Below are 27150 nucleotides of genomic sequence, written 5' to 3'. Positions count from 1 at the left end.
TTTCGAAATTTTTTCAATTTTTTTACTTAAAACTACTATAACTTTTTTAAAAATAACCAAATCAATATAATTTTTTTTTTCGTAGATGCATGTTGTCTTTACCTTTCATTTGGTATATTTTTATATATATTATATTAATTAGCGACCCTACTGTGCTGGGTTTTTTAATTATGAATCCTTCCAAGTTTTTGAAAAATAGTCCTACTTCTACTTTGTTGAAAGCTGATATTCTGCTCATAGTCGTGGTCTCAGGTTTTTGTACATTGACTTCTAATAAAGTTATAACACAGTCTACTGCGGCTAATTGTTTCTGTGCATTAAAAGGATGTGTGATATTTTTTTTTCTGCAAATTCAAATGCAACTGATTTCAATTGAATTGGTGAGACAGCCCATAAAACAAATTTGATCAATTTAAAACATGTTTAGTAATTTCTGAATCTTGTTCTGAGGTGAAAATAGATAATTGTTCTACTATTACTGTTTTAATATTATCGATTTTTAGTCTGTTCTGTAAAGTGCTATAGGGCAAATTATAATGTTGAGCTGCTTTTCGGATGCTCATTATTTTTATTTTAATATTTAATATTGCTACGATTAAAGATTCTGAACTCAAATTTCCTGTGATACTTAGTCTTTTATAAGAACGAGGCATCTAATCAGAATAAACTAATTTAAATTTAAAATTTACTTGCATTTTCACATGTTAATCAAGAATGGGATAACACCAGTCATTCTAGAAGTGACTGTTATTAACCAATTAATTTTGATCGGTATTTCCCTTTTTGACAAGCAATAAGAAAATATTTTTAATCGATAAACCATTATACTATTAGGTAGATAATTTTAGATATTTTAGGTAGAAAAAATTGATCGCTATCATTAATATTTTTTTCATTAATTTAAAAGGTATGATGAGTTGTATGATAGGCTAGGGACAAAGGAAGGCAAAAAAAAAGTCTATTGACTTGCAAAAGTAAGAAAAAAAGGGTCTAAAGATTATTACTATGTTAGATATATAAAAAATGATGATAGGTTGCTACCGAGCGATGAAGATATGGAAAAAAGTTGGAAAGGGTATTTTTAAAAATCACTCAATGAGGAGTATCCAAGAAAGACATTAGAGTATATTTCATGGAACGAGGAAATGGTAGATTTAATTAGTGAGAAAGAGATATAGGAGGCTGTGGCATCAATGTAAAAGAATAAAGCAGTAGAACCAGATGAATGCCAGTAGAAGTATGGATAATATTAGGAGGTATTAGTAAAAAGTGGTTGAAGAATCTTTTTAATAAAATCTTATTAGAAGGGCAATTCCAAAAGAATGGAGGAATAGTACTGTAGTCCCGATATTTTAAAGCAAAACATATATACAAGAGTGTGGAAATTATAGAGACATAAAGCTTATGAGACGTCGGTATCTAAAAACTAGTTTGGATATATGCCTGGTAAGTCAACAATGGAGCCATTATTTTTTGCGAAGGAACTAATAGAAAAGAAGAAAAAGCTGTGTATGGTATTTAAAGATTTGGAGAAAGCATATAATAGAGTACCAAGAGGTTTTTAAGTGGACATTAATGAGAAGAGGAGTACCGAAATGGTATATTAATATAATAGAAGATATGTACGATGGCACTTATACCAAGGTAAAAAGTGTGGGAGTAATAGAAGATTTTAGGGTAAGAGTAGGAGTGCACCAAGATTCTGCTTTAAGTCCTTACTAATTTTTTAGCCAACCCAACCCAACCCTTACTGATTTTTCAGTATTTTTGTGGCGTTTTGAGTTAAGTATCTTTTAGTATTAAATTAATATTTTTAATTTTAAACAATATTAGTTACAAATGATCAATTATTATTATTTAATAACATAAATTGTATTTATTATATGATGTTTACAGTTATTGTATTGATCATGTCTTGTTTTCTCTTCCTTATTATTGTGTCGGTGTCATACCATGCTTATTGCACACACGTTCAATGGAAAAAGCGTCGTGATGAAGAAATTAATGCAGAGATAGCAAGGAATAAAAGACAATCAATTCAGATGCAGGAAGGATACAAAATCAATAAAGTGGTGCGTGGAAAGTATTCTATGATAAATTTAGTTAATCGATATGTTCAAATAAATTATAAAAAATATATATATAGGATGATAAGCAAGTTAATGGAATAACGTTAGAAATGAAAACATTGAGCAAGCAACCACTTCCAACATTACGGTTTTACGCCCCACCCGAAGAAAATGATGGAATAAAAGCAAAAGAATTTCGAATTGAGCCCAGATTTAAACATTCTACTATACGAGGTTAGCTTGATTAACGAGTTCAGTGCAAAAAAAGAAGACTACTCCATTTTTATTTTAAAATTAAATGTTGACATTTTTCAATCAAGATTAAAGTGACGACTATAAAAATAGTTATAATAAATAATATCAACAATATAGCTTTTTTAGTTTTCTACTAGGTAAGAATAAATGATAAGAACAAATTTTTTTAGCTTCTTAAAAAATGGAGTTATCTTGTTTTTGTATCGATTTCTTTAACTTTAAACAAAATACCCTAGGAATGAGGAATATTCTATGAACAAATGTTGAATAAGGAATTGAGAAGTTTTTCAAGTTACCTATTTGAATGTATATTTTGGAAAATGTTTTGATGTCGCCTAGTGATATCTTAGTGTACTAATGAATTCTTAAAAATCTGAATATTCCTTAAGCTATTTCATAATTTTTTCCAGACAAATTTTTATACATTTGCGCTTTTTAAAATCTCTAGTTAATGGCTAAAAACCATCCACGGATAGGAGCGGACTGGGACCCCAAAGGCACGATACAGGGAAATTTTAGGAGGCCCAATTATGAAGTTAAAGAGCCTTTTTTTATTTCATGAGGTCCAAAAAAAAGTATATTGTAGTAACTTAAAAAAAAAAAAAGAAAAAAAAATGTTTGTTTGTGGGTGGTGAGTTGCTATTTTTGTTGTTTTAATAATATTATTACTTAGGGTATGAGTACGAGGGTTTTGTAAGAAAGATAAAAAGTGATAGATAAATAAAGTGATCTTTATTTATTAATATTAAATTTACTATAATCAATTGTCACACTCTTTATTACAATAATGATACGAGTATTGACGGTTATCAATGATATACTACTGAACTCCTGAAATAAACACGTATCAATAGTATAACTCTGCTAACTAACTCCGTACAAAAATTATTGATTCATTAAATTTACTTGGTAGATTTTTTATCATTGATGACCACTGGATTTTCTTTTGTGCCTACTTAATATATGTACTCATAAAATTTAATTTTAAACCTTATATACTTTTGGGGATTTGTTATTTTCCTACCTTGATATTTCCATTAAATACAATAGACATTCTTTTTTCTTATAAAATTATAAAACGGATGCGGCGGATCACTTTTTGTGTGTACCTTATATAATGACTGATCGCATCTGAGCGCGACTAACTGAGTGAGAGCATTCTGACCACCATCAGAGTAACGAATGCTCATTATTTTGTGCTTTTTATATTAAGTTTTGTAGTATTTTCAAAGGCAAGAAGTGATCACCGACACTACCATAATATGTTTATTAATCGTTTTGTAGTAATTTATTACATATTATTTATAAAATTTTCGTCAATAACTACTTTTCTTACATAATATATTACACATAGTTTATTACCCTACATCTTGTGTGCTACAATTACATATTGTTTATTACTTACTGTTTGTTTTATATAATTAATATATGATTTTTTTATACAAAATTTCATTAGTATATTTGAAACATTTAAAAAATGAATATATCTTAATGTTATATTGGTATATACGTTATGTTATGTGATTTATTAATTAAAGTCATAAATAGTACATTATGACAATAATGATATACACAGTATATCATAACATTATTGTATAGTGTATTTTATTTTACTTTATTAAAAAAAACAATTAACTTCTTTTTAACATATAAAAATGTTAAGAGTAACATATTATTTTATTTTAACAAAGTTTAACAACAAACATATACAAACATAAAAATAATTAAAACCTTTTAAAAATATTTTAATTAAAAATACTATGAAAATTTAATTCTATTAAAAAATATGTAAATGGTCTAGAGCTTCTTCCAATTGTGTCTATAATTACTTATGTATTAATCATATCTGATTCTAAACTGATGAACATAAAATATTCTAATAAATCCTCCTTAATTGTATTTCTTAATCTATTTTTAATTTAGAAAATCCTCGTTTACAGTTTTCTTGAGTGCAGGAGAGGGTTAGAATATATTTGTACGCTATGTATAAGTTTGAAAATGCTGACGTATGTAAATTATATTTATATAAAAATTCTAACAAATGTGGTGGATAATTGCAACAGTCTATTTCCGTGCTGACAAGAAATACTTTCCAAGTTGTCATTAAATTCTGTTGGAATATCGTCCATATTTTGAGTTACTGTGTAATTTACGCAAGGATATTTATTTTTCTCAATTTGTATTGTCCAGTGAAATATTTGACAACAAATTTTCCAAATTCCAGTTTTCTTATAAGAATCAGAAAAAAAAACACTCCAATTTTTTGTAATAAATTAAACAAATCTTGAACAGCTAAACAACACGAGTGACATCAGTGACAATTAAGTTTAATACGTGATAAGACAATGTGTAAAGAGATTCTGGTGCAATTTTTTTCAAATGCGCTTGAACTATAAATATAACTCCCGGTCATATTAGCAGCACCATCAATATGATTATAACATAAAATATTAGTTAAAGAAATATTTAAGAATTCTAAATCTTTATTTATACAATGCTTCTCCTGTATCACATTTTATTCTACTAAAGCAATTATTCTTTTATTAATTTTTCCATTTAAAATATATCTCGCACAAATCCATAACTGAGCTATAACGGCTGTATCTTGAGAAAAGTCCATCTCTAATGAATATTATTCCGACAGTGTTACTTCGTCAGCAATTTTATTTTTATTAAATTACCAGTAACTGTTAAAATGTTATAAATGGCAGTTTTAGATAAACATTTTATAAACGAACCTCTTCCTAGTTTTTATTTTTGTTTTTTGAATAAACTATTTTTCATTGAATTATTTAGCTGTGTTTTTAATATAGGGTCACATATATACAACCCAACCATATACATCTAAAAACGAACATTCCCTATGCATTATGTGGTTGATAATAAGTGATAGCTGTTTTATGTCGATAAAAGTATACTCTTATTACTGATATATTATAACAACAAACATTACCTTTGTCTTTATTCATAATTTAAAAATAATTTATAACTCAAAAATTTTAAGGGAACATTTTTTAGGTATTACTTAATTGATCATGTGGCTATGTTAAGCCTAAGCATAGCGATTCTAGAGGGCGGTAATCGCCATATGCCCCCACTCTGCCAGTCTGCACCTAGGCACGGATCAAGAATTTTTTCAAGACGCAAATAGTTCTAAAAAAAAATTTTTGATACCTTTAACTTACTATTATTATAGATTTATTTTTGTTCTACAAAATAAGTGGCTATAGTTCTAGGAGATACCTCTGAGTTCATATTTAATTATGAACACACAATTGAAGGACTTAGTGCAACCAGGCAAATCCAAATTTTTACAAAAGAATTGTTTTTTAATTTTGAGTAATATTTTTTTGCATACTTCAATACAAATACGAGTTTTATAACCAGATTATTTGTGGAAATATTCAATCTACATAAAACTAATATAATTGATACTGGGGAACATTTTTTCAATAAATACTTCTGAAAAAATTTAAAAGAGAACATATTTGGTTGTTTTATTAAGTCCTTCAATTTTTGTTTAACCATTTACATACGTATATTTTCTTTTACTATCGTTAGTTAATAACATTTGGAACTTTTCAGAAGTTTATAATTTGATAAGTATAAGCATAATAAAAAAAATTTCTAATAGCTATATTAAATCTTGTTTTTTATGCATACGAATAGGATACTTAAATAAGCCTGAATTAACATGGGAACCTATTGAAGAATCCTCTGAAATATTGGAAGAAAATTTTGAAGAACAAACATCAATCCATTAGAATTTAATAAAACTATGAACTCATAATTGATTTAAAGATTCTATTTTGACTTTAAATAAACACATAATGTACTTTGAAATTTTTAATATTTAACATTTGTTTACAAAATAAAAATTGAATATTGCCTTTTATATTTTATTATTTTTTAAATATATAAATAGAGTCGGCGCTAAAAATTATTGTACCCAATTTATAATACTTGTGTATAGTCAAGAAAGACTTGTTCTTACAAATCAATTAGTCAAATGAATAGACTTATTAATTAAATGTTGGTTTTAAAAAACAACAATTAATAATAATGAATATTGTATGTTTGTTAATGCACATACTCAGTTCTTATTAATATTGAATTTATAATAGTAGAAAGAGGATAAATCCATTTTAATCAAATGAATGATTATTTAAAATTATTGAATTTTTTACATGGATTTTAAAACGTAAACGATAACACAGTGATTATTTAATACTAGCCACTCGAATTTTCTTAAAATAATACTTATATTAAGAAAATTATTTTTTTTATTATTTAGTTTCATAAATTTCTTAATTTATCAGTTGTTAATAATTAATTTAACTTCGATTACTATGTTTTTTTTTTTTTGTGTCTGTTGCCACTTTTTCTCAGCTCTCACTGAATCGACTTCTTTCAACGATACCGTCAAAAGATCACAAATCATATCTAGTTGAAGACGTTACCCTTAAAAATTGAAAAAATTTCCTTCGTTCCCCATAAATGGTGAAAATCACCCAAAAAATTACCATTATAAAAATCAGTAAATTTTGTCATTTTTTTCTTAAAACTTCCATAACTTTTTCAAAAATTAAGAAATCAACATAATTTTTTCTTATATTGAAACCTTAGATATTTTTCTCTCATAAAAAAATTATATTAATTCATACACTTTTCAGTAAGTTAATTATAAGCATTATAAATTTAAAAATGTAAAATATAAAATCGAGAATTTTCACACAAAAATAGCATTTGGTAACTATTTTCACTGTGAAAACAAAATAAAGTCCGAACCATGCATCATGTATCTACAAAAAAAAAATTATATCGATTTGGTTATTAAAAAAAGTTATGACATTTTTAAGTAAAAAAAACTGAAAAAATGTCGAAAATTAGCGATTTTTATATATGTAATTTTTTTTAGAGATTTCCCCCATTTACGGGGAACGAGGGAATTTTTTTCAATTTTTGAGGGTAATGTCTTCGGAGAGACTGATAGTGCTCTGCACACCCTCTTCTGGTATGAGGCGTGGACCCAGGAGCGGAACTCTTTGGAATCTCGACTAGGGTCCACGTTCCAAGTCGGGTTCATGGTGGTCCTGATGTTGAGGAGTCGGGAGGCGTGGAGGCTCGTCCAGGCGTTCGCCGAATCCGTCTTGTTAAAGAAAGAGGAAGCGGACCGCCTAAGACAGAAGCAGCCACGCCGCTCGGCACAGGAGAGCCTGAGGCGCTGGTTTAGGCCGGTACCTTAGGTTCTTGTTCTTGCTTTTGTGTTTTTGTTTGTGAGTTATTTTGCCAACCCTCCCTAACGGTTCCCACTGTGGGATCCAGTTAACGGGAGGGGGCCACACCACGTTGCGAATTAGCTTTAGATTAATTTCGGGCTGATTCGCCACGTGGTGGTGTGAATTATTAAGACGGCGTGGGCCGCCCTGAAGTAATGCCACATGGCCCACAATAATGCCGGACGTGTAAAAAAAAAAAAAGAGTAATGTCTTCGACTAGATACGATTTGTGATTTTTGACATATCATTGTGAAAAATTTGTCCAGTGGTAGCTGAGAAAAAGTAGTGACAGACACACACAAAAAAAAACATAAATACATCATAGTAAAATTAATTCCTTCTCAGCTAAAAATAATTTAATTAAGAAAATTACTGAACGTAACAACTTTCAATCTAATACTTTGGAAATGATTAGCACTTTAAAATATAGACTGGAAGTGAAGCAAGGATGTTGTTACAGTTATCATTTGTTATTTTTCGACCACACTCTTCCTCTCCCCAAGGTGCAAAATTATGAATATCTTCCGAAGCAGTAGTCCAAAAAATGTTATCGACCAACCATATTGTTAATTAGATCATTATCTATTTAATAAGTCAGTTAAAAATTGACTTAATTTTTTTAACATCTATCTGTTAACATTAAAAAAATAAAGTTGACATCCTCGTAAAGTATAATGGGATGTATTAAAAAAAGTAATTAATAACTTATAAATTAATAAATACATGACGTTCAAAAATAATAAAAATAATTTTTTTACATTATTATAATTTTAAGAAGAATGTATAAAGTAAAAATAATCGCACTGTATGTCATTAAGTTATTGGTCTTCCCTAATAAATAAGAAAATGTGAATTTGTACATTTTATATAATAATAATATAAGTATCTAAGAAAAAACGGTATTTTAAACTACAAAATTTTAAAGTTTTAAAATTGTTGTCATGTTACAATAGTACAATTGTTTTTTCTATTTATTATCAACCGATTAATAATAATGAGTACCAACGAGATTTTGATAGTTCTGAATGGTGGTCTCTAGTTTCTGGTGCAAACAGGCCATAATACCTGTCTCGTTCATCATTGGTCTAGCTAAGAATTATCTTTGATTCCCTTATATGTGAAAGTGTACCAACCTCTGTAGTACATTAACGGGAAATAGAAGGAGATAAAATTGATCATTTTATTTTATTAGCAGATTAATTCTGATATATAAAATGAAACACATTTTTTTGGATTTTGGTGATATATTGATATTGTTTTTATAATATTATTATTAAAAACAAAACTTTTTTTAATATTTAAGCTCTAAAGAAGCTTAAACTTCTTTTTAAAAGTATAAATTCATTTACACAAATTAAATTTTTGTATATGAATAGTATAATATCTGGCTAAAATACCAAAAATAAAAGAATTTCCAAATAATCATGTTAAATTTATATTACAATATATTGAACCATTAAAATTTGATATTTCTATCAAATTGTCAACATGATATTGTATCATAATATCAATATTTTTTGTGTATGCAATATTTAAAAGTATTATAAATTTATTAATTTTAAAATGTATAAAAATTGTCAATATGCCATCTACAATAAATAAAAAATATACTTTTAGTATTAAATTAAGCCATTAAAAGCATAAGTTTTTTCCACTATAATTTTGCTCAAACATTAACAGCATACTTAGAGTCTAATCCTAGGTATCTAGAAACATCCTTTTTTTTATTGTAATATTCTTCAACTTTTTGGTCAATACATCGAAATTGCCATGGCCACATAACGTTATAGAGAAATGGTCGGTGATCAAAACGATTATCATCAGGACTATATGATTCAGCGTGATAACTAGGAGTCAAAACAGTCATTTTGTGTCTATTAATCGCATAACATCTAAAAAAATGCTTTACTTTTTCAGCTATTTGTTCAGGTGTAAATTGATCCCCCCACAATAATAATAATTTACAAAACATACTGTAGGGACCACAATAATTTTGTTTACGAAGTTTTCCATAAATAGATAATTCATTATATGTCATACCCATATCTTCTTCATCAGACTGTGATATTTGTCCAGACATTAGTGGTTCAAGTTCAGCTGTTGGAATAGCATTAATTATATCATCAAGGGCTACTAGAGAATGTTTATTTCTAAAATATTTAAGGTACATTTTTAAGTCAGATTTAGAAATACCACCAATTGGATTAACATCAGCACTTGAACAATCATATTTTGTCATGTAGCCTCTAAGAGCTTCATCAACATTACTTGAACCCAATACTAATAATCCTCCTTGTCTTCCTCGTACCCACAGCATGAGTTGAGCAAATAAATATGTTAAAACCATTCGAAGTCTGGCTTGTACATTCTGTAATGCTAATGATTCTCGCGGAGAACCTCCATTTACAGCAAACTGTGGAGTTTTGTTTGTTAATCCTACAAAAATGGATATTACTGCAGAAACTGCTTTATCAATACAGACACTTAAATGATAGCTGGATATTTGACTCGATAAATCTATGGCTCGTTTTTTAGTCTCAGACGATGAATTTTCAGTAGCAAAATAACATGTTGTAAGGAGCTCCTTACAGAGATTTTTAGCACTAGAAGGAAAGTAAGTTTTTTGACCAATAATAGTTCTTACTTCATTTAATACTTGATTATCACCATCATGACAAGCTTCAACAATTAAATTGCACATCGAATAAACAATACACGCTGTACTTGATGAATCTACACCACCACTTAAAGGTAAAAAGTAGCCACCTTGTTTAGAGCGCCTTAAATAATCCCATAACCAACATGCAGGACCTAATGAAATCTCTTCCTCAGGTAATAAACATTTGAAATTTGATAAAATAGGATCTGGTACTCTTTCAGTATCTTTTGATAAACTAAAATCAGAAACCATTATTCTTTGGTAAGATTTAGCACTTAAACTAGATCTTGACTTAATGGCATTTCTATAGCTTCGTATATCTTCTAAGTCAATAGTAGCATATGTAACTTCTACTTCTTTCAAGCTGAATTGTGTTCCTACTTTGATTAATGCACCATTTAATGCAATATTAGAACAACCATTAAAACAAACTCTCTGACCATCACAACCTCTTAAGTTACTGTATAAATAACAACCACCATTTTTGAATGTTGCAGATTTAATTAAATCTAACACAATTGAGGATTTACGTAATTCCATGTAAGATCCAGAACTATTCACTATTATTTCAACACCATCTAAACACATTGGTATATGCGTACTATTAGGACTCCACAGTTCTTCACATATTTCATATCCAATACAAGTATCTGCTGTGGCAATAACAGCATCACCAAAAGGTACAGTGGTTTGACCTGTATATTTCTGTACAATTCGTGGTAAAAAAAAATCTTCAACCGTACGTATTTTTCTCCAAGGAGTGAACCAACGTGATTCTCTATAGTTTCCAGTATCACACATTAATAATTTAGGTCTGATTAATAAAATTTTTTTGTTCAAAAAGACAACTCTACAATTATAAGTTGAATTTTTATGCATTATGGGCATACCAACATCAACCTTAAATTCAATACAAAAGATTGTTATAACATAACTATAAAATTATCTTTAATAGCAAACCATTATATCTGCAGAAGATTGGTGCATCATTATTTCAACTAAAACTTGCCATGAGTGTAAAAGTGTATCACTTTCTAAAAAATGATCCTCACAACTGTAACCGCATATTTCAAGTTCAGGTCCACTACGATAAGTTGCACCTGATTGTTTAGCAATTTCAATGCTTTCTAATATACGTTGTTTATTACTTTCAAAATCTAAGGCCCACTGATTTAAGCAGGATACTGCTACAGTTGCTAAACGGCCCATTATTTCTGAAAAATATGATATACACTTAGACATTAGAATACTTTCAAAGAGAAAAATTTTAAAATTACACATAGATATTTCAACTTTCAAAACTAGCAAAATAAAAATTTATGCAATATTAGGGAGATATATACTAAGTCTTATTCTACAGTAACAATAAGATTTTATATAAAAATAAATATTACTTTTATTAAATTAATTTATATTGATTGATTTTGACTTTGAGTAGTTCTATACTGAGTGATTAAAATGTACAAATTTTTGGTGATAAAATGTTAAGTCCAAGTTTTATAACCTATTTTTTGAACTGGCTTTTTGTTGCCAAATTGTAAGTATGTAATTTAATAATATATATTAATCATGGGAACAGAAGCCCTATTGTCTTGCATATGAAGTATTAACCAGGCAAGCATCTAGTTGTTCTGGAACATTCAATGCTTGCTCAGCCCTTTTCAATGTATTGGGCCTATGGCCGCTGCCTGAGGCGATGCATCAGTAGTAGTCAGCTACTTGTTCAAAATTCATATAGTTTATAGGGTCTAACCTGGACGACTCTCCACTGAATCTTTTGTTAATTTGCTCACAGAATCTTTTATATTATATAAGTATTAACTCGTTAAAGTCGTAAAGTCAATTATAAGTGTATATATATATTTAAATATAATAAATAGCAACTAAAATTCAAATGCATTATCTCTTCATTTTATGTAACATACCAACCCGGTCACAACATTTGATTTGAGTATTTAAGTATCTGAAATTAAATTATTACCTTAACAAAATTAATATCAGAATGTTATTTTTTTTATAAATCCCCAAAAATGTATTGGCTTAAATTTCAATAAATGATATACATACAAATGTATATTTTTTATTACACATTAGATATAAATTGTTTATATGTTATTAATAAAATTAATATTTAATTTATTCACAGAAGCAAAACTTGAATTTTGACATTATATGATACTTTAATTTTCTGACAAGAAAACATTGTATTGTTTTATTTAAAATTTTAATAAAAAAAAAAGTTTTTACTTAATTTTAATACTCAAATATTATTCAAATACATTTTTTGATTATAATAAATAAATACTGACAATTCTATTAAATTGTACTTACCTCAAATTAATTTTTTTTTCTTTTCAAAATATCAGAATTTTGATAGAGAAATTGTAGAAAATTAATTTTATATCGTAGAATAATTATTTTAAATTGAACATAACAATCAAGTAACAATTCAGTTCAACTAGAAAAAAATTAAAATTTTAGATCATTGAATAATATGTTTACAGGTCCCTTAAGAAATGTTTGTTCAATAGTTTTTGAAACATCAAAATTGAACATCTTGGTGACAGTTAGTAACTGATATCAGCTGTTACGTGATAACAGTATCAAATTCAAATGATTGATTTTGATTTTTTCAATTATTTTAACTTGTTTATTATTCTTATAGAGTAAATGTAAGAGTAGTGGCCTTATCTGACAGAGTAATTAATTGATTTATACGAATTTAGATAAAAATTTAATTCTTAGTACCAATAAATAATGATGGGGTCATTATATTAATACAAATAAAGGTTCGTCATTGTAACAGTTTTACATTCTTCATTAGACATGTATACATAATACTACAATAATTGTAGTATTATAATTATAATTATGTATAAAATAATTATTTTATTTTCACGTTAAATAATTACACCTAATGTAAAATTGGCATAAGTTGGCTTTATCCAAATTTAATTATAAATTATTTGTATTAACTGGAAAACATAATTGGATAATTAGTTGACTTTTTTTAAAAGTAAAGATCTCCAATTTATTCGAATTATTTAAAGTTTAAAATATACATTAGGAAGTGGCTACTTAAGCCTATTTTATGCTATATCAAAGTTATTTACTAATCCTTGCCTGGTCTTATTATATTATATATATATATATTATAGAGTCATATATAAATATGTTTTATGAAAAAAGGTACTAGTCACTTTTTGCTAGTTTTCAAAAGAAAAAAAAAACAAAATATTTTTAATTTTATATATATGTAAGTGATAAAACAAAAATATTTAATTAAATTAATAACAAAACTTCTTGCGCAAATGAAAATTATATCAGTATAATAGTCGTAAAACTGATCAATTTTCACGAATTATAAAAAATTCCAAAAAGTTATAATATGAAAAATGTTATATTAAACATCCATATGTAATAAATAATTATAACTTAAATATTGTTTGTAATGTTAAAATGTAACGATAGTTAGATTTTTAATTTTATAATACTCATGTCTTTAATTATTTATACTATTATTAATACTAAAATTTATATTTAAATTGTTATCGTTTAAAAAACTAGTGATTGGCATTCTAGAAAAATAGAATAATATATTTATTATATGTATTGTATGAAATAAATAGTTAGTTGTATTAATTATAATAAAAACCTTTACAATTAAATAGTAAGATCGGCATTAACTTTTGTGGTATTTAAAAAAAATATTGTAATTGACCTATACTGTTCAGTAAGAAAATCTATTTAATCAATGTTAAATAATTATTTTATATATTTTAATGAATATTACGCAAGCAACTTATATGAAATTTTAATGAAGGAGTAAATTTTCACAAGATACTCATGTATACTAAAAAAACACCCCACGTGTTATAACAGTCTTATCAAATTATTGGTTATCTTATGTTTAAAAACGTATGGCGCGATTAATGCGTCCACTTTGAGTTAATTTTTTTTTGTGAGTACAATTATTATTTTTAAATTGACATTATCTGAAAATTTATTTTAAATAATCAGTTAATTATAGCAGTAAAAATGAGTAACTTATCCATAGCTAATACTTCAAACAGTATTGATGAAAATGAACCAGAAAAAGCCTCGGATGCAGTCTTCAAAAAAAGTACTAAACTTGAAGCCCCTGTTGTTCGAGGTATTAAATACTTGTACAAATATTTAAAAAAATACACTAACTTTAGAAATTTGATATCAATTATCATTTTTTACTAGGTTATGATTGGAATAATGGAATAAATTATGAAAGTCTTTTATCTACTTATCGTTACTCTGGATTTCAAGCTACAAATTTTGGTCTTGCTGTGGAGCAAATAAATAAAATGGTTCGAATCTTGTTTAATATTTAAAGCATTAATGTATTTTACCACCCCATCAGATTTTTCGAAACTTTTATAATCAATTTAGTTTTTCATTCTGATTAAGAATATATAAAAAAAAAACCCAGCACAGTGAGATTGTGGCACAGTGGGGACGTGGCATAGTTGGGTCCAGTATAGATTTAATCTGACAGTGATTAAAATCACTATCATAAGAAACGCTTCGATGCAAATCAGTAGATAGTGTTTAATTCTAAGAAATTGGTGGATAATTACAAAAGCTACATTAACTTATATTTCCTTAATTATATCCAGATTACTAATTCTTTTACTTATATCTTATATAATTTTTATAATTAATTGTTTTCAAATTATTATTGATTTTTTATATGTTAAAAGTAATAATTTTTAACCTACTTTTTTTTGTCTTTTAAAGTAAAAGTTTATAATAAAAAAAAAAAAATGAATTTATTACCATAACTTTTAACGCTCAATTTGTAAGTTTGAAATTGACATCAGTAAATAGAAAAAATGGTATTCTTAAGATTAATATGCAACCAGGAAATTTTATAATTACTATTTAGAATAAATTTTTTATTTCATCCATTGTTAAATTCAGGTGAACCTAAAAATCATTTTTTTTTTAGATTTATGTACTGATTTATCTACTGTTGTGCTTGATTTTTGTTCTATTTAGCTATTATTTTTCAATAATTTTCTTTAATTCGCTTGTATGATGTAGTCACTGATTTTTATTAAATTTGTTTGTTTTTAAAATAAAAAAAAAATAGTTACTTAAATTAATAATTTCATTTTCGTTATACATTCAAATTATTGTTAAGATAGTAACGCCCACCTATGCAACGCCAACAATATCAGGTTTAATTTTACTCATGATATAAGTTTTGCACTTTTTTATTATGTTTTCAAAAAACTTTTCAAACACATTAAGTTTTCATCTCTCAAATGATTAGAATTAAGTTATACCTACATATTTGTTTCTTAAACAATTATCCTTGTTAAAATATCTCTTGGTACCATATCATTACACTAACCTCAATAAAATAATAAATATATAAAATAGTAAGTTTATTTTGGTCTTATAAGAAAAAATATAATATTTTAAATAAAAATTTTAAATATTAAAATGTTTATATAAAGAACAGCAGTCTAATTGAGTTTTACACTCTAGGGTTAATTTGAGTTTTTTACCTTAATTTTAATAATTAAAAAAAGAAAGAAATTACAAAAAATTATTTTCAGACAATTTTTAAAAGAAATATTTCAAATTCATTATTAGAATTCTTAAAAAGTGCCATTTTTGAAAACTTCATTATATTTATTATAACAATTGGTATCTAATTCAATATTATCATTTTTAAAAATAACACATTTTTAAGTTGTTACTTTACAATTTATAATATAACGCAACTATGATATTCAGAGAATTTTTTAAATGGGTTTATATAAAAAATAAAAGTTATAAAGGTCTTTTTTGGCTACTTTTCAATTAAGACTTCTATTACATAACCAATTAAGTTTTCTAGCCCACCTGTATTAACTATTAATACAATGACATTAATTATTAGCTTTAATAATGTCATTATTAAATAAAATAATTATTTTCACTTAGAATTTAGAACGGTGATCAAGTAATTTATGCTTTTAACTGTTAAATAATAACATTTTAAATACTAAAATCAGTTTAAAATTTATTACATAAAAAATTCATATTTTTAGAAATATGAATTTTATTTTACATTTAATTCATTGAATAGTAAGTAACCCTTGTTTTTTAGTTAGAAGAAAGAGAAAAACCATTTCAAAAAGATATTCATGAACAAAATGAATTTATTAAACGCCGTTCTAATTGTACTATATTTCTTGGATATACATCTAATATGGTATCATGTGGTAACAGAGACTCAATAAGATTTGTTGTTCAACACAAAATGGTTGATTGCATTGTTACAACTGCTGGAGGTGTCGAAGAAGATATCATCAAATGTTTAGCACCAACATTCATTGGTGATTTTCAACTAAAAGGCAGTGATCTTCGAGAAAAGGGTATTAACAGAATTGGAAATTTACTTGTTCCAAACAATAACTATTGTAAATTTGAAAATTGGGTTATGCCTATATTAGATAAAATGTTAGAAGAACAAGTAAGTTTCATTCTGTTATTATAATTAATTTATTTTAATATTGTGAGTGAAAATATTTTTCAATAGTAATAGCTGTTATTTATTATATTATTTTTAAATTTCACTATAATTAGCTATGAGCCCATTAAGTCATTTACTTTGTAAAAAAGTTTTCTAGTTGTATTTGTTACTTTAAGTGTAGGACACCAATATTTCTAAAAATTATTTTTGTTTTTTCTCTTTAGAAACAATAAATGCTTTTACTGCTTATTGTCTTTTATTCTACAATAATATTCAATAGTAATTATATTTGCAACTAATTTTTTTTTTTTAAGAATTAAATTTATGAGAGTTTTTTTTAGGCAAGAAAGTTTTGTTTATATATACAAATAAAAATACTTTAACAGAATTATGCAAGAAATCATACACAAATTATAGTACTTTATATAAATAATACCAAAAGTCATAAGTGTTAAATTTTTGTTATTTGCATCTCTAAATATAATCCCGACTACATATTTGATAGTTTAAAGCATATAATGCATCAAAATATGTCTTATAAAATCTTAATTTTAATTGAATTAAGTGTTTTTTTTAGTTTACTGTTTAAAAATAATAATTTTTTTTTAGAAAATAGCATGGACTCCTTCTCAAATTGTAGAAAGATTAGGTTTAGAAATTAACAATGAAGATTCCATATGTTATTGGGCAGCTCGAAATAAAATACCTATATTTTGTCCAGCCTTAACTGATGGTAGTTTAGGTGACATGATGTATTTTCATTCATATCGTAATCCAGGTCTTATTGTTGATATACTCAAAGGTAAGAATTCATAAATTTCAGTAATCTAATTCATGAAGTGTGTTTATTAATTATATTTTAATTAACGAAGATTTAAGGCTTCTAAATACAATGGCAGTAAAAGCAGCAAATACAGGAGTAATTATTGTAGGCGGCGGAGTGATAAAACACCACATTTGTAATGCTAATTTAATGGTATGCATATTTGTTACCATCAAAACTGTAATTAGTAAATATGTTTTGATGTACATTTATTTATATTCATACATAAATGTGAGTTTAAATCAAGTACCAAATAAAAAGGGCCTACAGGGCTTAGCACTTGTAATAAAAATTTGCTCATCCAAAAATTAAAAAAAAACGTGTATTCTTTTATAAAAAAATTTAAATGAGACAAGATTTTTGTATATTTGGTTCGATATTACATTCTTGATTAATATTGTGATCTAGATTTGGTACTCAGCTCTATTATTTATTTCCTACATTTATAAGGAATCAACATAAAAATACCTAATTGTAGTTAAATCAACAGTAGAAGCATATCTTTTGATAGGACCTTTTTAAAAAAAACTAAGCATTCTATTCTCTATTATTTGGTACATACATATGTACAAATTGCAGTATACCAAATGCTTACGATACTGAACTATAGGCTTTTGAACAACATCTTCTACAAAACTTGCAACAGTGGTTCATAATAATAAAAGTATTATTATGAATCACTTTTTTTTACATAGACTCTTATTAAATATCCTATTCAATGTTTTAAATGTTAATTGGCTAAAATTTATATAGTAATTATTTATATATTATAGAGAAACGGTGCTGATTATGCAGTTTATTTAAACACAGCTTCTGAATATGATGGTAGTGACTCTGGAGCTAGACCTGATGAAGCTGTATCATGGGGAAAAATAACACCTGAAGCAAAACCTGTTAAAGTAATGTTCTCTTAAAAATATTAAATAAAATCCAGTAAAAATTGCATTTGTACATATAGACATAAATTAAAAAAGGAAAATCTTGGCTGAAAGCTAATTATTTATACATAATTTATTTAAACAATACAACAAGTTCCATTTTTTTTTTTTTTTTTTTTTTCATTTCAGTTATTGTATAAAATTTCTAACACATTTTTATATAAATTTTTAGGTTTATGGAGATGCAACACTTATTTTACCTCTTTTGGTTGGAGAAACATTTGCAAAAAAGTACCATAATAAAAAATAAAAAACTTAATTTATTTGTTATTTTTCTTGTATTGTTTTGAAAATCCTGGTATAAAATTAAGAATTGCTTGATAAATGTTAAACAAATTTTTCATGACATTAAAACATGGAGTATGTTTTTATCTTTTAATAGTCATTAGTAAATTTAGTAAATTTTGACTGTTTATATTTTTAGTACTTAGTTTATCGATATTAACTATATAGCTTTTTTTATCTTACCTACTAATATCATATTTCTTCCTGAAAACTATAACTAATCAAAGGAGTCTTAAGCAGAAACAAACTGGGAAGTTATAACTCAAAGGAATTAAATCTATGTAAAAAACAATTATTAACCTTTAAATTTAACTTTGGCATGAAACATATGATAATTTAACCATAATATGTTTATTTTTATTTTTTTCTATTGTCTGTTACTAATTTTTCTCAGGTCTCACTGGACCAATTTTTTTCATCAGTATGTAAAATATCACATATTTTAGTTGAAGTCATTACATACAAAAGTTAACAAAAACTTTCCTCATTCCTCTTAAATAGTATAAATCGCCCAAAAAAATATAATTTTTAATCTTTAAATTTCAACTTTTAAAAAATGGGTGACAAATTGTTTTTTAAATACCTTAAGTTTTTCCTTTTCATTAAGTAACTTTTTTATATAGACCTCACCATTTACCTTCCCACAGAAAGGAATTCAAAATAGCAACTTTCGTATGAAAAATCAATATTTTTACTTTTAAAAATATATCGGAATAACTCAGATCTTCAAACGTATGTTAAATTTAAGTTTGTTAAATTATATGTTAAAAAAAAATTCTGACACCTTATAATTTATACAGAGTGTTCAGTATGTAAGGAAACGAAAAAATTATTACAAACAATGAGAACAATAGAAACGCGTTTTCTTACTTACTGAACATTACATGTAAACTGCTTCCGAATTTAATCAAAGAATTTTATTTTGGTGTAAAAAATTAACTTTTTTTGTATTCATTTATTGTAAAAGAAACCCCTATATAGGCAATGATTTGCATTTTTATGATTTCGGGGACAATTTAGCCCCGAAATCATCATTAATTAAATTAATGTTGCATTTTAAAATATTTACTTTGGTACGAAGATCTTACATTTTGATGAAAACCGTAAATTGAGTTTTTACATTTCTATAATAATTATTAATATTTCTAATTTTAGTTTAATTATTTCTAGAATAAAGAAGACAACTTTATGATCTAATATCTCCATAACTAGTTTTTTGCCATATAATTAGAATACCATTGACATTTGATTATTACATTTGTATCTCCAAATGAATGCTTTCAATGATGTTCTTCACAGAAATGTCTCAATCGAATTTGTTGCATCCGAGTATGATCATAGTAAAACTAGTTATTCTTCCATTTTACTTAACAAGCGAAATTTTGTTTTATTTCAGCTTTGATTCGAAGCTGAGAAAGTAATGGTTTTACTATGATGTGTTTTTTTGTATATGTCTGTTACCACTTTTTCTCAGCTCTCACCGAACCGATTTCTTTTAACGATACGTCAAAAGATCACAAATCGTATCTAATCGAAGACATTACCCTCAAAAATTGAAAAAATTTCCCTTGTTACCCGTAAATGGGGAAAATCTCCAAAAAAATTACAAATTTATAAATTGCTAACTTTCGACATTTTTTAATTTCTTTTTTAAAAATGTTCGAAAATACTGCGTCCTTTAAACATATGTTATATTAAAGTCTATAATATGTACTCTAAGGTAAAAAAAAAATTGTCCCGACGGCCTATCTTCTATGTAAAAATGACTACCGTAATTAAAAAACATGCAATATTTTGCTTCCTCATGGTTAAGAAAATCTGCTTTGAATTTTTGAAGTAGCTTAAATTGGTCTCTTTAGATAGAATTTCTTCTAATGTACACTAGCTCCGTATACAACACAAAGCTGTAATATATTCAATATTACAGCTTAAAACGCTCGGGAGACGAACGTCGAACAATATTTTTTCCTCTTTTTTTTTTTTGTGGTAGAAATAAAAAGTTCAATTGATTATTATTAGTGATGGGCATTTTCGAATATTTTAAACTATCGAATAACTATTCGAAATGTTTTTATACAACCAAATAGTGTGTTTTTAGCATAAACTATCGAATAGTGTTTAAAAATATTCGAATAAACTATCGAATAGTTTTAAAAAATATTCAAATGGGCTAGCGAATGGTTTTAAAAAATATTCGATTAGTTCTATCTAAAATTTTTATTAAGTACACTCAATTATAATAAGAAGATAATTAGCGAATACTTAAAATAAATTATTATACAATTAATAATAGTAAAAAGTACCATTTTATTTATTTTTAGTTTTAAAAACTATTCGAATAGTTTTTAAATGACTAACGAATAGTTCGAATAGTGGACAACTATCGAATAGTTCGATAGTTACTATTCGATATTTCCCATCACTAATTATTATCTAATTCATATTGAATAACTTTAATAATTATTTAGGACCCCAATACTGTAGTCTCCCCTAGTTAGAAAAAATGTCTTCTTCATATTAAAATATTTTTCTATAGGGTATTTTTTGTATCTGTCATTCATTTTGCTCAGTTCTCACTTGACCAGTTTAAATGACCATTACGTCAAAATAACACGATTTTAATCTTGTTATACATCAACTATAATTATTGTTAACAGAAAAATTAATTTTTTTATAATAAAAACTCAAAATTTCGTTAAAATTACTATTTTTTAGCTTCCATGCGAAGCTGAGAAAGTAATTTTATCTCAGCTCTCGCCAAACCGATTTTTTTCGACGAAACGTCAAAAGATCACAAATTGTATCTAGTCAAAGACATTACCCTCAAAAATTGAAAAAACTTCCATCGTTCCCCTTAAATGGGGGAAATCTCTAAAAGAAATTACATATTTAAAAATCGCTAATTTTCGACATTTTTTCAATTTTTTTTACTTAAAACTGTCATAACTTTTTTATAAATAACCAAATCAATATAATTTTTTTTTTGTAGATGCATGATGTCTACCTTTCATTTGGTACATTTTTTTTATAAATCTGACCCTTTACCTGTCCACAAGGGGGATTTAAGATGACAACTTTTTCACAAAAAATTAACTTTCTTCGAATATCAATTTCACGACTACAATCCTGTCACTTTTCCTAGCTACTTCTTCTACTTTACTTTTCATTTCCTCATTTTCTCTCCTTTCCACTTAGTTTCCTGAACACAACAAATGTTAACTTTTTTCCATTTAAATACTTCTACTAATTCTCTACTTCTACCAGTTAATGTTCCAACATTCTAAGTACCTATTCTTACTTTGTATTTATCCATTTTTCCTCCCTCATACACGAGTCCAACCTAGAGTTAAGTGGTGATGTCCCTACACCGTTAACACTATAAGCGTTGGGTAGACCTGTACACATGACTTTTTTTATATTTTTAAGACCACATAATTTGTGTTAGTATAACTATCGTTTAATAAAATACGTAGGTAGAATTGAAAAATTGAAACTTAACGCCTTTTATCAACATTTTATGGTTAATATAGAATAAAATAAAAACCTAAAAACTGCCTAAAATAAATATTTATTTTTATAATAATTATAAATTATTCATAATTATTATGTAAAAGCATAGTGATAAAAAGATATTATAAATATTTACTCAAAATAATAAATCACTATTAATTTATTACTTCTAAGTAAACTTCAAATGCTAAAATTTAATGTGTGATTTTCTCTCGATAATATAATTTTTATGTCTATCAAATATTGGCTTAAAATAATAATTTTTGTATATTATTATTATTATAGTATCTTACTGTAATTTATTGTATAATTACAGTTTTGTACATTACATACAATACATTGTGTGATTAAGATTTCGAACAATTTTTTTTAGTATTCTTTTAACAACTCTTACTGACATGGATTTGACAAATCCACGCAGGGCACGTCAAACATCTAGTTGACTTTTTTGAATCACGTGTAAGTAATTTTATGACTTGTTCAAATATAAAAATTAATAAGCACAATGCCTTACAACGGGTAACTAGGCTAGGCGTGAGAAAGAGACTAGACTGACTCTGCGTTCCAGCTCCAAGAGATCACAGAATGACAAAAAAGAAAATAGGCCGACACATTTAATGAGACGACCTGATGGTGAAAACACCGTTCAACTATCACCATTAACAACGATTTCAAACCTGATAAAACCGTGTGTTGAACATGGCCACTTTAACGAAGAGACTGTTCTCTGCAATATTTAAGGTAATAACAGATAAGCTAGACCGACTTTATTCCGAACGCTGCACATTATTGCAAGTTGTACCCCTCGTGTCACCAAAAATAATGAAAAATTTTCATTGGATATTGGTGCTCCTGGTCATATTTGTTTTAAAGCTGCTGAAATGCCAGCCTCTTCATCATCACACGTCTCACCTAAATTGTCTAGACAAGTAAACAGACCACGACAGGTTTCAAAAATACCTATTAGGATTTCAGGAAATAAAAACCTAAAGGATAGTAAATCTAGTAAATATGTTTTTTCTTTTTATTACGAGAATAAAAATATAAAAATAATATTTAAATTCACAGAGACGACATCACAGTTACTAGAATCTACTAAAAGACATAACCATTCAACCGATGTGAATATGCGTCGTCATACTATACGATTTGATGAAGATGTGTCATTACATTATAATAACTCTCAATCGCCCATCGTACATAAAATACCCAGTTGTAGATGTAAAAAAACATTAAAAATCCCCCTTAAAGGTCATGATGATAATTCAGATGGACTCTTATGATTATTCATTATTATTTTCTATTTTGTTGTTAAGTTTTAAGGAACCACTGCAGGAGTTCGGAACCCATTCTTTAAGCATTCAAACGATGCTATAATAGCAATGTTGGGAAAGTTCCTTTTTAAATGGAACTCGTTCCGTTCCCCGTTCATTTTCTAAAATATGAACTCGTTCCAGATCCTAATTCTTTATATTAAGAAGGAACTTGTTCCAGATCCAGTTCCTCCAAAATAAGAACTCGTTCCACTCTTCGTTCCTTTTATAAGTTATTTAAAAAATTGTGGCAATGAGATCATGATAACGGTCATCAATGATTTTCATCAGCAGTCGAATACAAAACAAATTTGTAGTATTCCTTATCTAAAAGTATTCGAAAATTATATTTATAAGCAGGTAGTAAATGCTAACGACTTGTGTCAACGCGACCAATGTCTATTGTCTACATATAAGTTAGAAATAATAAATCAGAAAACCCAAAACTTTAACATAAATTAGTTAACAAGAAACGACGATAATATTCGGTGCATTATTTAATATATGTACACATATATTAAATATTTACTGTATACCTACATGTGATAATAACTCTATCTATAATCAATTGATTCATTTAAACAGCCTACGATCTCGGCTGGGTATATAGGGGACTTCCATTGTCAAAAGTCAACTAAAAATACCATAATATTTTAATGTCTAGATACGAAGAAAACTACACTAAAACATGTTTATAAAAAATTTTAGGAACTGTAATTTCCGTTCACGTTCCTTAAAAAATGGAATTTGTTCATTTTCCTCGTTCCTTTATTTTAAAAGGAAGCAGTTCCTAGCATCGTTCCTTCAAAAAGAACTCGTTCCAGGAATCCGTTCCTTTTGGAACCAGTTCCTTCTCAACACTGTATAATAGTTATACACGCAGGCGTTAATTATAAAATATCTATGTAGTATTTACCCCAATGGTACACAATTATCGTTGAAATAACTTCATACATTTATACTAACGTAGGTAATCTGCAATGTTTTGCCAATTATATTCTTTTCTACATTTTGGTAACATTTTAGTGGTAAAATTATTTTAACAAAAGAAAATTATTTCTTGTGGTCGGAGTATTAAATTAATATTAATGGTTTTTACATATTATATTTATGTTTTTTACAGGGTTTATGTAAAATATTGTTGAATTTTTATTTTAAATGAAATACTACTTGTTACTCAGAAATTAAGAGATTGAAAATATTTTTTAAAATAAATATTGTTTGAAGATATTTTTAATTTTGTAATATACTTATATAATTAAAAAAAAAAACAGTATGTTATTTAACATATTGATTAACAACATAATAGTCTTATACTTTAATAATTGATTATACCTCATATTAGAGATTAGTCGTTCCCGAACGAACGGATCGCATTGGACGGGTCAAAGTAGTGAAGGAAATGATCCAGATCGCCGAATCGTAGTGATCCGGATCCCCCAAATACCTAATTTTTTCCCGTATGGATCACACTAAACCGATTCGATCGCTTATCAAATATCAATGATAACATCATAACCTATAATCATCAAACATTATGCAATGTATAATGTTAACGTTTTGTTTTATTTTGTTAGATTTATAACTTGTATATATTTTTATACATACAAATTATAAGTCTAAAATGTATAATGTATAAATGCTTAATATAAAAATGTAAATGTTCTAAAAACTTTTTTTGTGATTTATTTTGTTTCTTGTTATTATTATTGTTATATTTCTTATTTAAATTATTTTATTACTACATGGGAAAAATCAAAATTTAAAGACATTTTTTCCAACTGGACAACTAATGTATACAAATGCAATACATTAAATATTTTCTTTACATATTGTGATTAAGAAATAATATTTGTGAGATTTTAGATGTTGAGAGTCTACTTCTTTTTTCACTAATGACTTGGCCCGCTTTAGAAAATATTCTCTCACAAGGTACTGATATTGCCATAATACAGTCTCCTCTTCACAAGCTCATACAATCTTTGGGTACACTTTTTTGCGCTCAGCCCACAAAAACCAAAGGATTTTCAGTTTGAATAATTAATGGTTCATTCAAATATTTGTAAACTTCAATAATACCTGCTGCTGATGAGTTAGATCTTCCAATTAAATTTACCACAGTTTCATCAAACTTTCCACATTGCTGAACTTGAATTTATTGTAGATGAAGATGTAGTAGCAGTATGTTTTGATATTGGCTCTTCTGGTTCTATTATTATACTTTGAGCGTTGGCCTTTAAAAAACTAACTGCAGCATGACAATTATTTTCATTGGAGAACGCAAATTTTTTGAACCTTGGATCCAATAAAGTAGCTTGAGAAACTAACATGTTCTCTTCAATTTCACCAAATCTTGAAAACAACACGCTCTTTATCATCATAGCCATTGAATTGATTTCTTTTGGTAATGTATTTATATTAATGTAATTTAAAATAAATTTATATAATATTTTAATAAAAATTATTTCTTTTGATAACATAACATATTTTTCAGCACTTATATCTGTAGTAACTTCATAAAATATTTTCAAAATGTCCCGGGCGTTTTCCAATATAATCCAATTTTCTGTACATAAACAGTTTAACTCTGAACTACCTAAAACTGCTAGAGTAGCAATAATTGGTTCTTTGATTTCAACTATTCGATTTATCATGTCAATTCCAACATTTTGGGCAGTCTTGTTTGAGTTTTAAATAAACCAATTTGTTTTTGAAAATCATTTAATTTTGCCAAGACATGCGAACTTTTTTTAAAATATTGTACAATGTTTTTTACTTTTATTATTGTAGGCTCTATGCATTTTAAACTAGTTTGGACTGTTAAGTTTCTTGAATGTGCAAAGCAAGACAGCCATTTCCAATTACAATTTCTAATTGCTGCTTTAATATTAGCAGCATTATCAGTTATTACAGCAGTAAGTTTATTTGATAAATTCCATTCATTAACAATGTTACTTAAAAAAAAAACCAAATTATTACCTGCATGTTTTTTATCAAAATCATTACAGCCTAATAGTACAGATGAAATTAATGTTTCGTCTTAAGGATCAATAAAATGTGCTGTTACTGATATAAAACTTTGATTGTTCCTTGAAGTCCATCTATCTGTGATCAAACATGCTGCTGCTACATTTTTTAATGTTTCCTTCACACTTTCAACGGTTATCTCAAACATTTGAGGCATCAAACTTTGGGTTACTGTTTTTGTTGATGGAATAATGTTAGATGGACATAACATTTTAATTAACTTTCAAAATTCTACAGCCTCTACAATACTAAACAGATGATACTCCTTAAAAATCATCTTCACAAGTTGTTGATCAATTATCTTTGATTTGCTCATTGGTATCGGCTTTTGAATAAAGTTTGGCGTTTGTTTTGTGGACTAAACATTGGTGGATATGTTGTTGCTACTGAAGATGATTGTTGTCCATTTGGATTTAGATTTGTGGATATTGAAGGTTGTGAATCATCAATTATGTCATAGTTTGATACATTTTCCTATAATTTAAAATCATTA

At 26.7% G+C, this 27150-nt stretch overlaps 4 protein-coding genes and 2 long non-coding RNA genes across 13 annotated transcripts in view; 3 read left to right on the top strand and 3 right to left on the bottom strand.

Moving 5' to 3' along the window:
• LOC126900278 (axotactin) overlaps positions 1-6219 on the top strand; it is a 30298-nt gene extending 24079 nt beyond the window's left edge. For 2 of the 3 annotated variants that reach the window (XM_050675882.1, XM_050675881.1), the window contains exons 27-29: positions 1897-2072; positions 2147-2303; positions 5994-6219. In XM_050675882.1, the coding sequence (XP_050531839.1) occupies positions 1897-2072; positions 2147-2303; positions 5994-6088 (428 nt within the window). In that variant the 3' untranslated portion in view covers positions 6089-6219. Of the gene's footprint in view, positions 1-1896; positions 2073-2146; positions 2304-5993 lie in introns of those variants that run through there. The other variant, XM_050675883.1, reaches the window with a different exon arrangement.
• A 2803-nt stretch (positions 6220-9022) lies between these two features.
• LOC126900515 (glutamine-dependent NAD(+) synthetase) lies at positions 9023-12782 on the bottom strand. 3 transcript variants are annotated; one of them, XM_050676285.1, is made up of 3 exons: positions 12594-12782; positions 11223-11476; positions 9023-11162 (listed from the first exon to the last, which is right to left on the bottom strand). In XM_050676285.1, exons 2-3 carry the CDS (start codon positions 11469-11471, stop codon positions 9270-9272), a joined length of 2142 nt encoding a protein of 713 aa, XP_050532242.1. In that variant the 5' UTR covers positions 11472-11476; positions 12594-12782; the 3' UTR covers positions 9023-9269. The 3 variants fall into 3 exon arrangements, with proteins under 3 accessions (XP_050532242.1, XP_050532245.1, XP_050532244.1); XM_050676288.1 differs by lacking the exon at positions 12594-12782 and adding an exon at positions 12016-12141; XM_050676287.1 differs by lacking the exon at positions 12594-12782 and adding an exon at positions 11657-11984.
• A 128-nt stretch (positions 12783-12910) lies between these two features.
• LOC126900517 (probable deoxyhypusine synthase) lies at positions 12911-18937 on the top strand. 4 transcript variants are annotated; one of them, XM_050676290.1, is made up of 8 exons: positions 12911-13051; positions 14283-14415; positions 14493-14602; positions 16396-16761; positions 17371-17563; positions 17634-17737; positions 18358-18483; positions 18695-18937. In XM_050676290.1, the coding sequence occupies exons 2-8, from the start codon at positions 14301-14303 to the stop codon at positions 18770-18772; spliced, it is 1092 nt and encodes a 363-aa protein (XP_050532247.1). In that variant the 5' UTR covers positions 12911-13051; positions 14283-14300; the 3' UTR covers positions 18773-18937. The 4 variants fall into 4 exon arrangements, with proteins under 4 accessions (XP_050532247.1, XP_050532249.1, XP_050532248.1 ...); XM_050676292.1 differs by having other exon boundaries at positions 12921-13051; positions 14293-14415; XM_050676291.1 differs by lacking the exon at positions 12911-13051 and adding an exon at positions 14044-14223 and having other exon boundaries at positions 14293-14415.
• Positions 18938-22599: 3662 nt separating this feature from the next.
• Positions 22600-23479, top strand: LOC126900575 (uncharacterized). The gene is made up of 3 exons (XR_007702883.1): positions 22600-22776; positions 22845-23322; positions 23386-23479. It is a non-coding gene; the product is annotated as an uncharacterized LOC126900575 (long non-coding RNA).
• Positions 23354-24856, bottom strand: LOC126900576 (uncharacterized). Its single transcript, XR_007702884.1, has 2 exons — positions 24171-24856; positions 23354-23957 (listed from the first exon to the last, which is right to left on the bottom strand). It is a non-coding gene; the product is annotated as an uncharacterized LOC126900576 (long non-coding RNA).
• Positions 24857-25756: 900 nt separating this feature from the next.
• On the bottom strand, positions 25757-26422 carry LOC126900574 (uncharacterized). The gene has a single exon (XM_050676389.1). The coding sequence runs from the start codon at positions 26282-26284 to the stop codon at positions 25757-25759; it is 528 nt and encodes a 175-aa protein (XP_050532346.1). The 5' UTR covers positions 26285-26422.
• Between the last annotated feature and the right edge of the window lie 728 nt (positions 26423-27150).

This window comes from Daktulosphaira vitifoliae, unplaced genomic scaffold (assembly GCF_025091365.1).
Source record: "Daktulosphaira vitifoliae isolate Bord-2020 unplaced genomic scaffold, ASM2509136v1 Scaffold_3, whole genome shotgun sequence".
Lineage (NCBI taxonomy): Eukaryota > Metazoa > Arthropoda > Insecta > Hemiptera > Phylloxeridae > Daktulosphaira > Daktulosphaira vitifoliae.
The sequence above is the reverse complement of the archived record's forward strand: the minus strand, read 5'-3'. Positions and strand labels throughout refer to the sequence as shown.

Coding starts and splice junctions, on each gene's coding strand:
- LOC126900515 (XM_050676285.1), bottom strand. CDS start 11,471: ATGGGCCGTTTAGCAACTGTAGCAGTATCCTGCTTAAATCAGTGGGCC. Junction 11,163..11,222: donor AATCTTCTGCAGATATAATG/GTTTGCTATTAA, acceptor ATTGAATTTAAG/GTTGATGTTGGTATGCCCAT.
- LOC126900517 (XM_050676290.1), top strand. CDS start 14,301: ATGAGTAACTTATCCATAGCTAATACTTCAAACAGTATTGATGAAAAT. Junction 14,603..16,395: donor TGGAGCAAATAAATAAAATG/GTTCGAATCTTG, acceptor CTTGTTTTTTAG/TTAGAAGAAAGAGAAAAACC. Junction 17,564..17,633: donor TATTGTTGATATACTCAAAG/GTAAGAATTCAT, acceptor TAATTAACGAAG/ATTTAAGGCTTCTAAATACA.
- LOC126900574 (XM_050676389.1), bottom strand. CDS start 26,284: ATGATAAATCGAATAGTTGAAATCAAAGAACCAATTATTGCTACTCTA.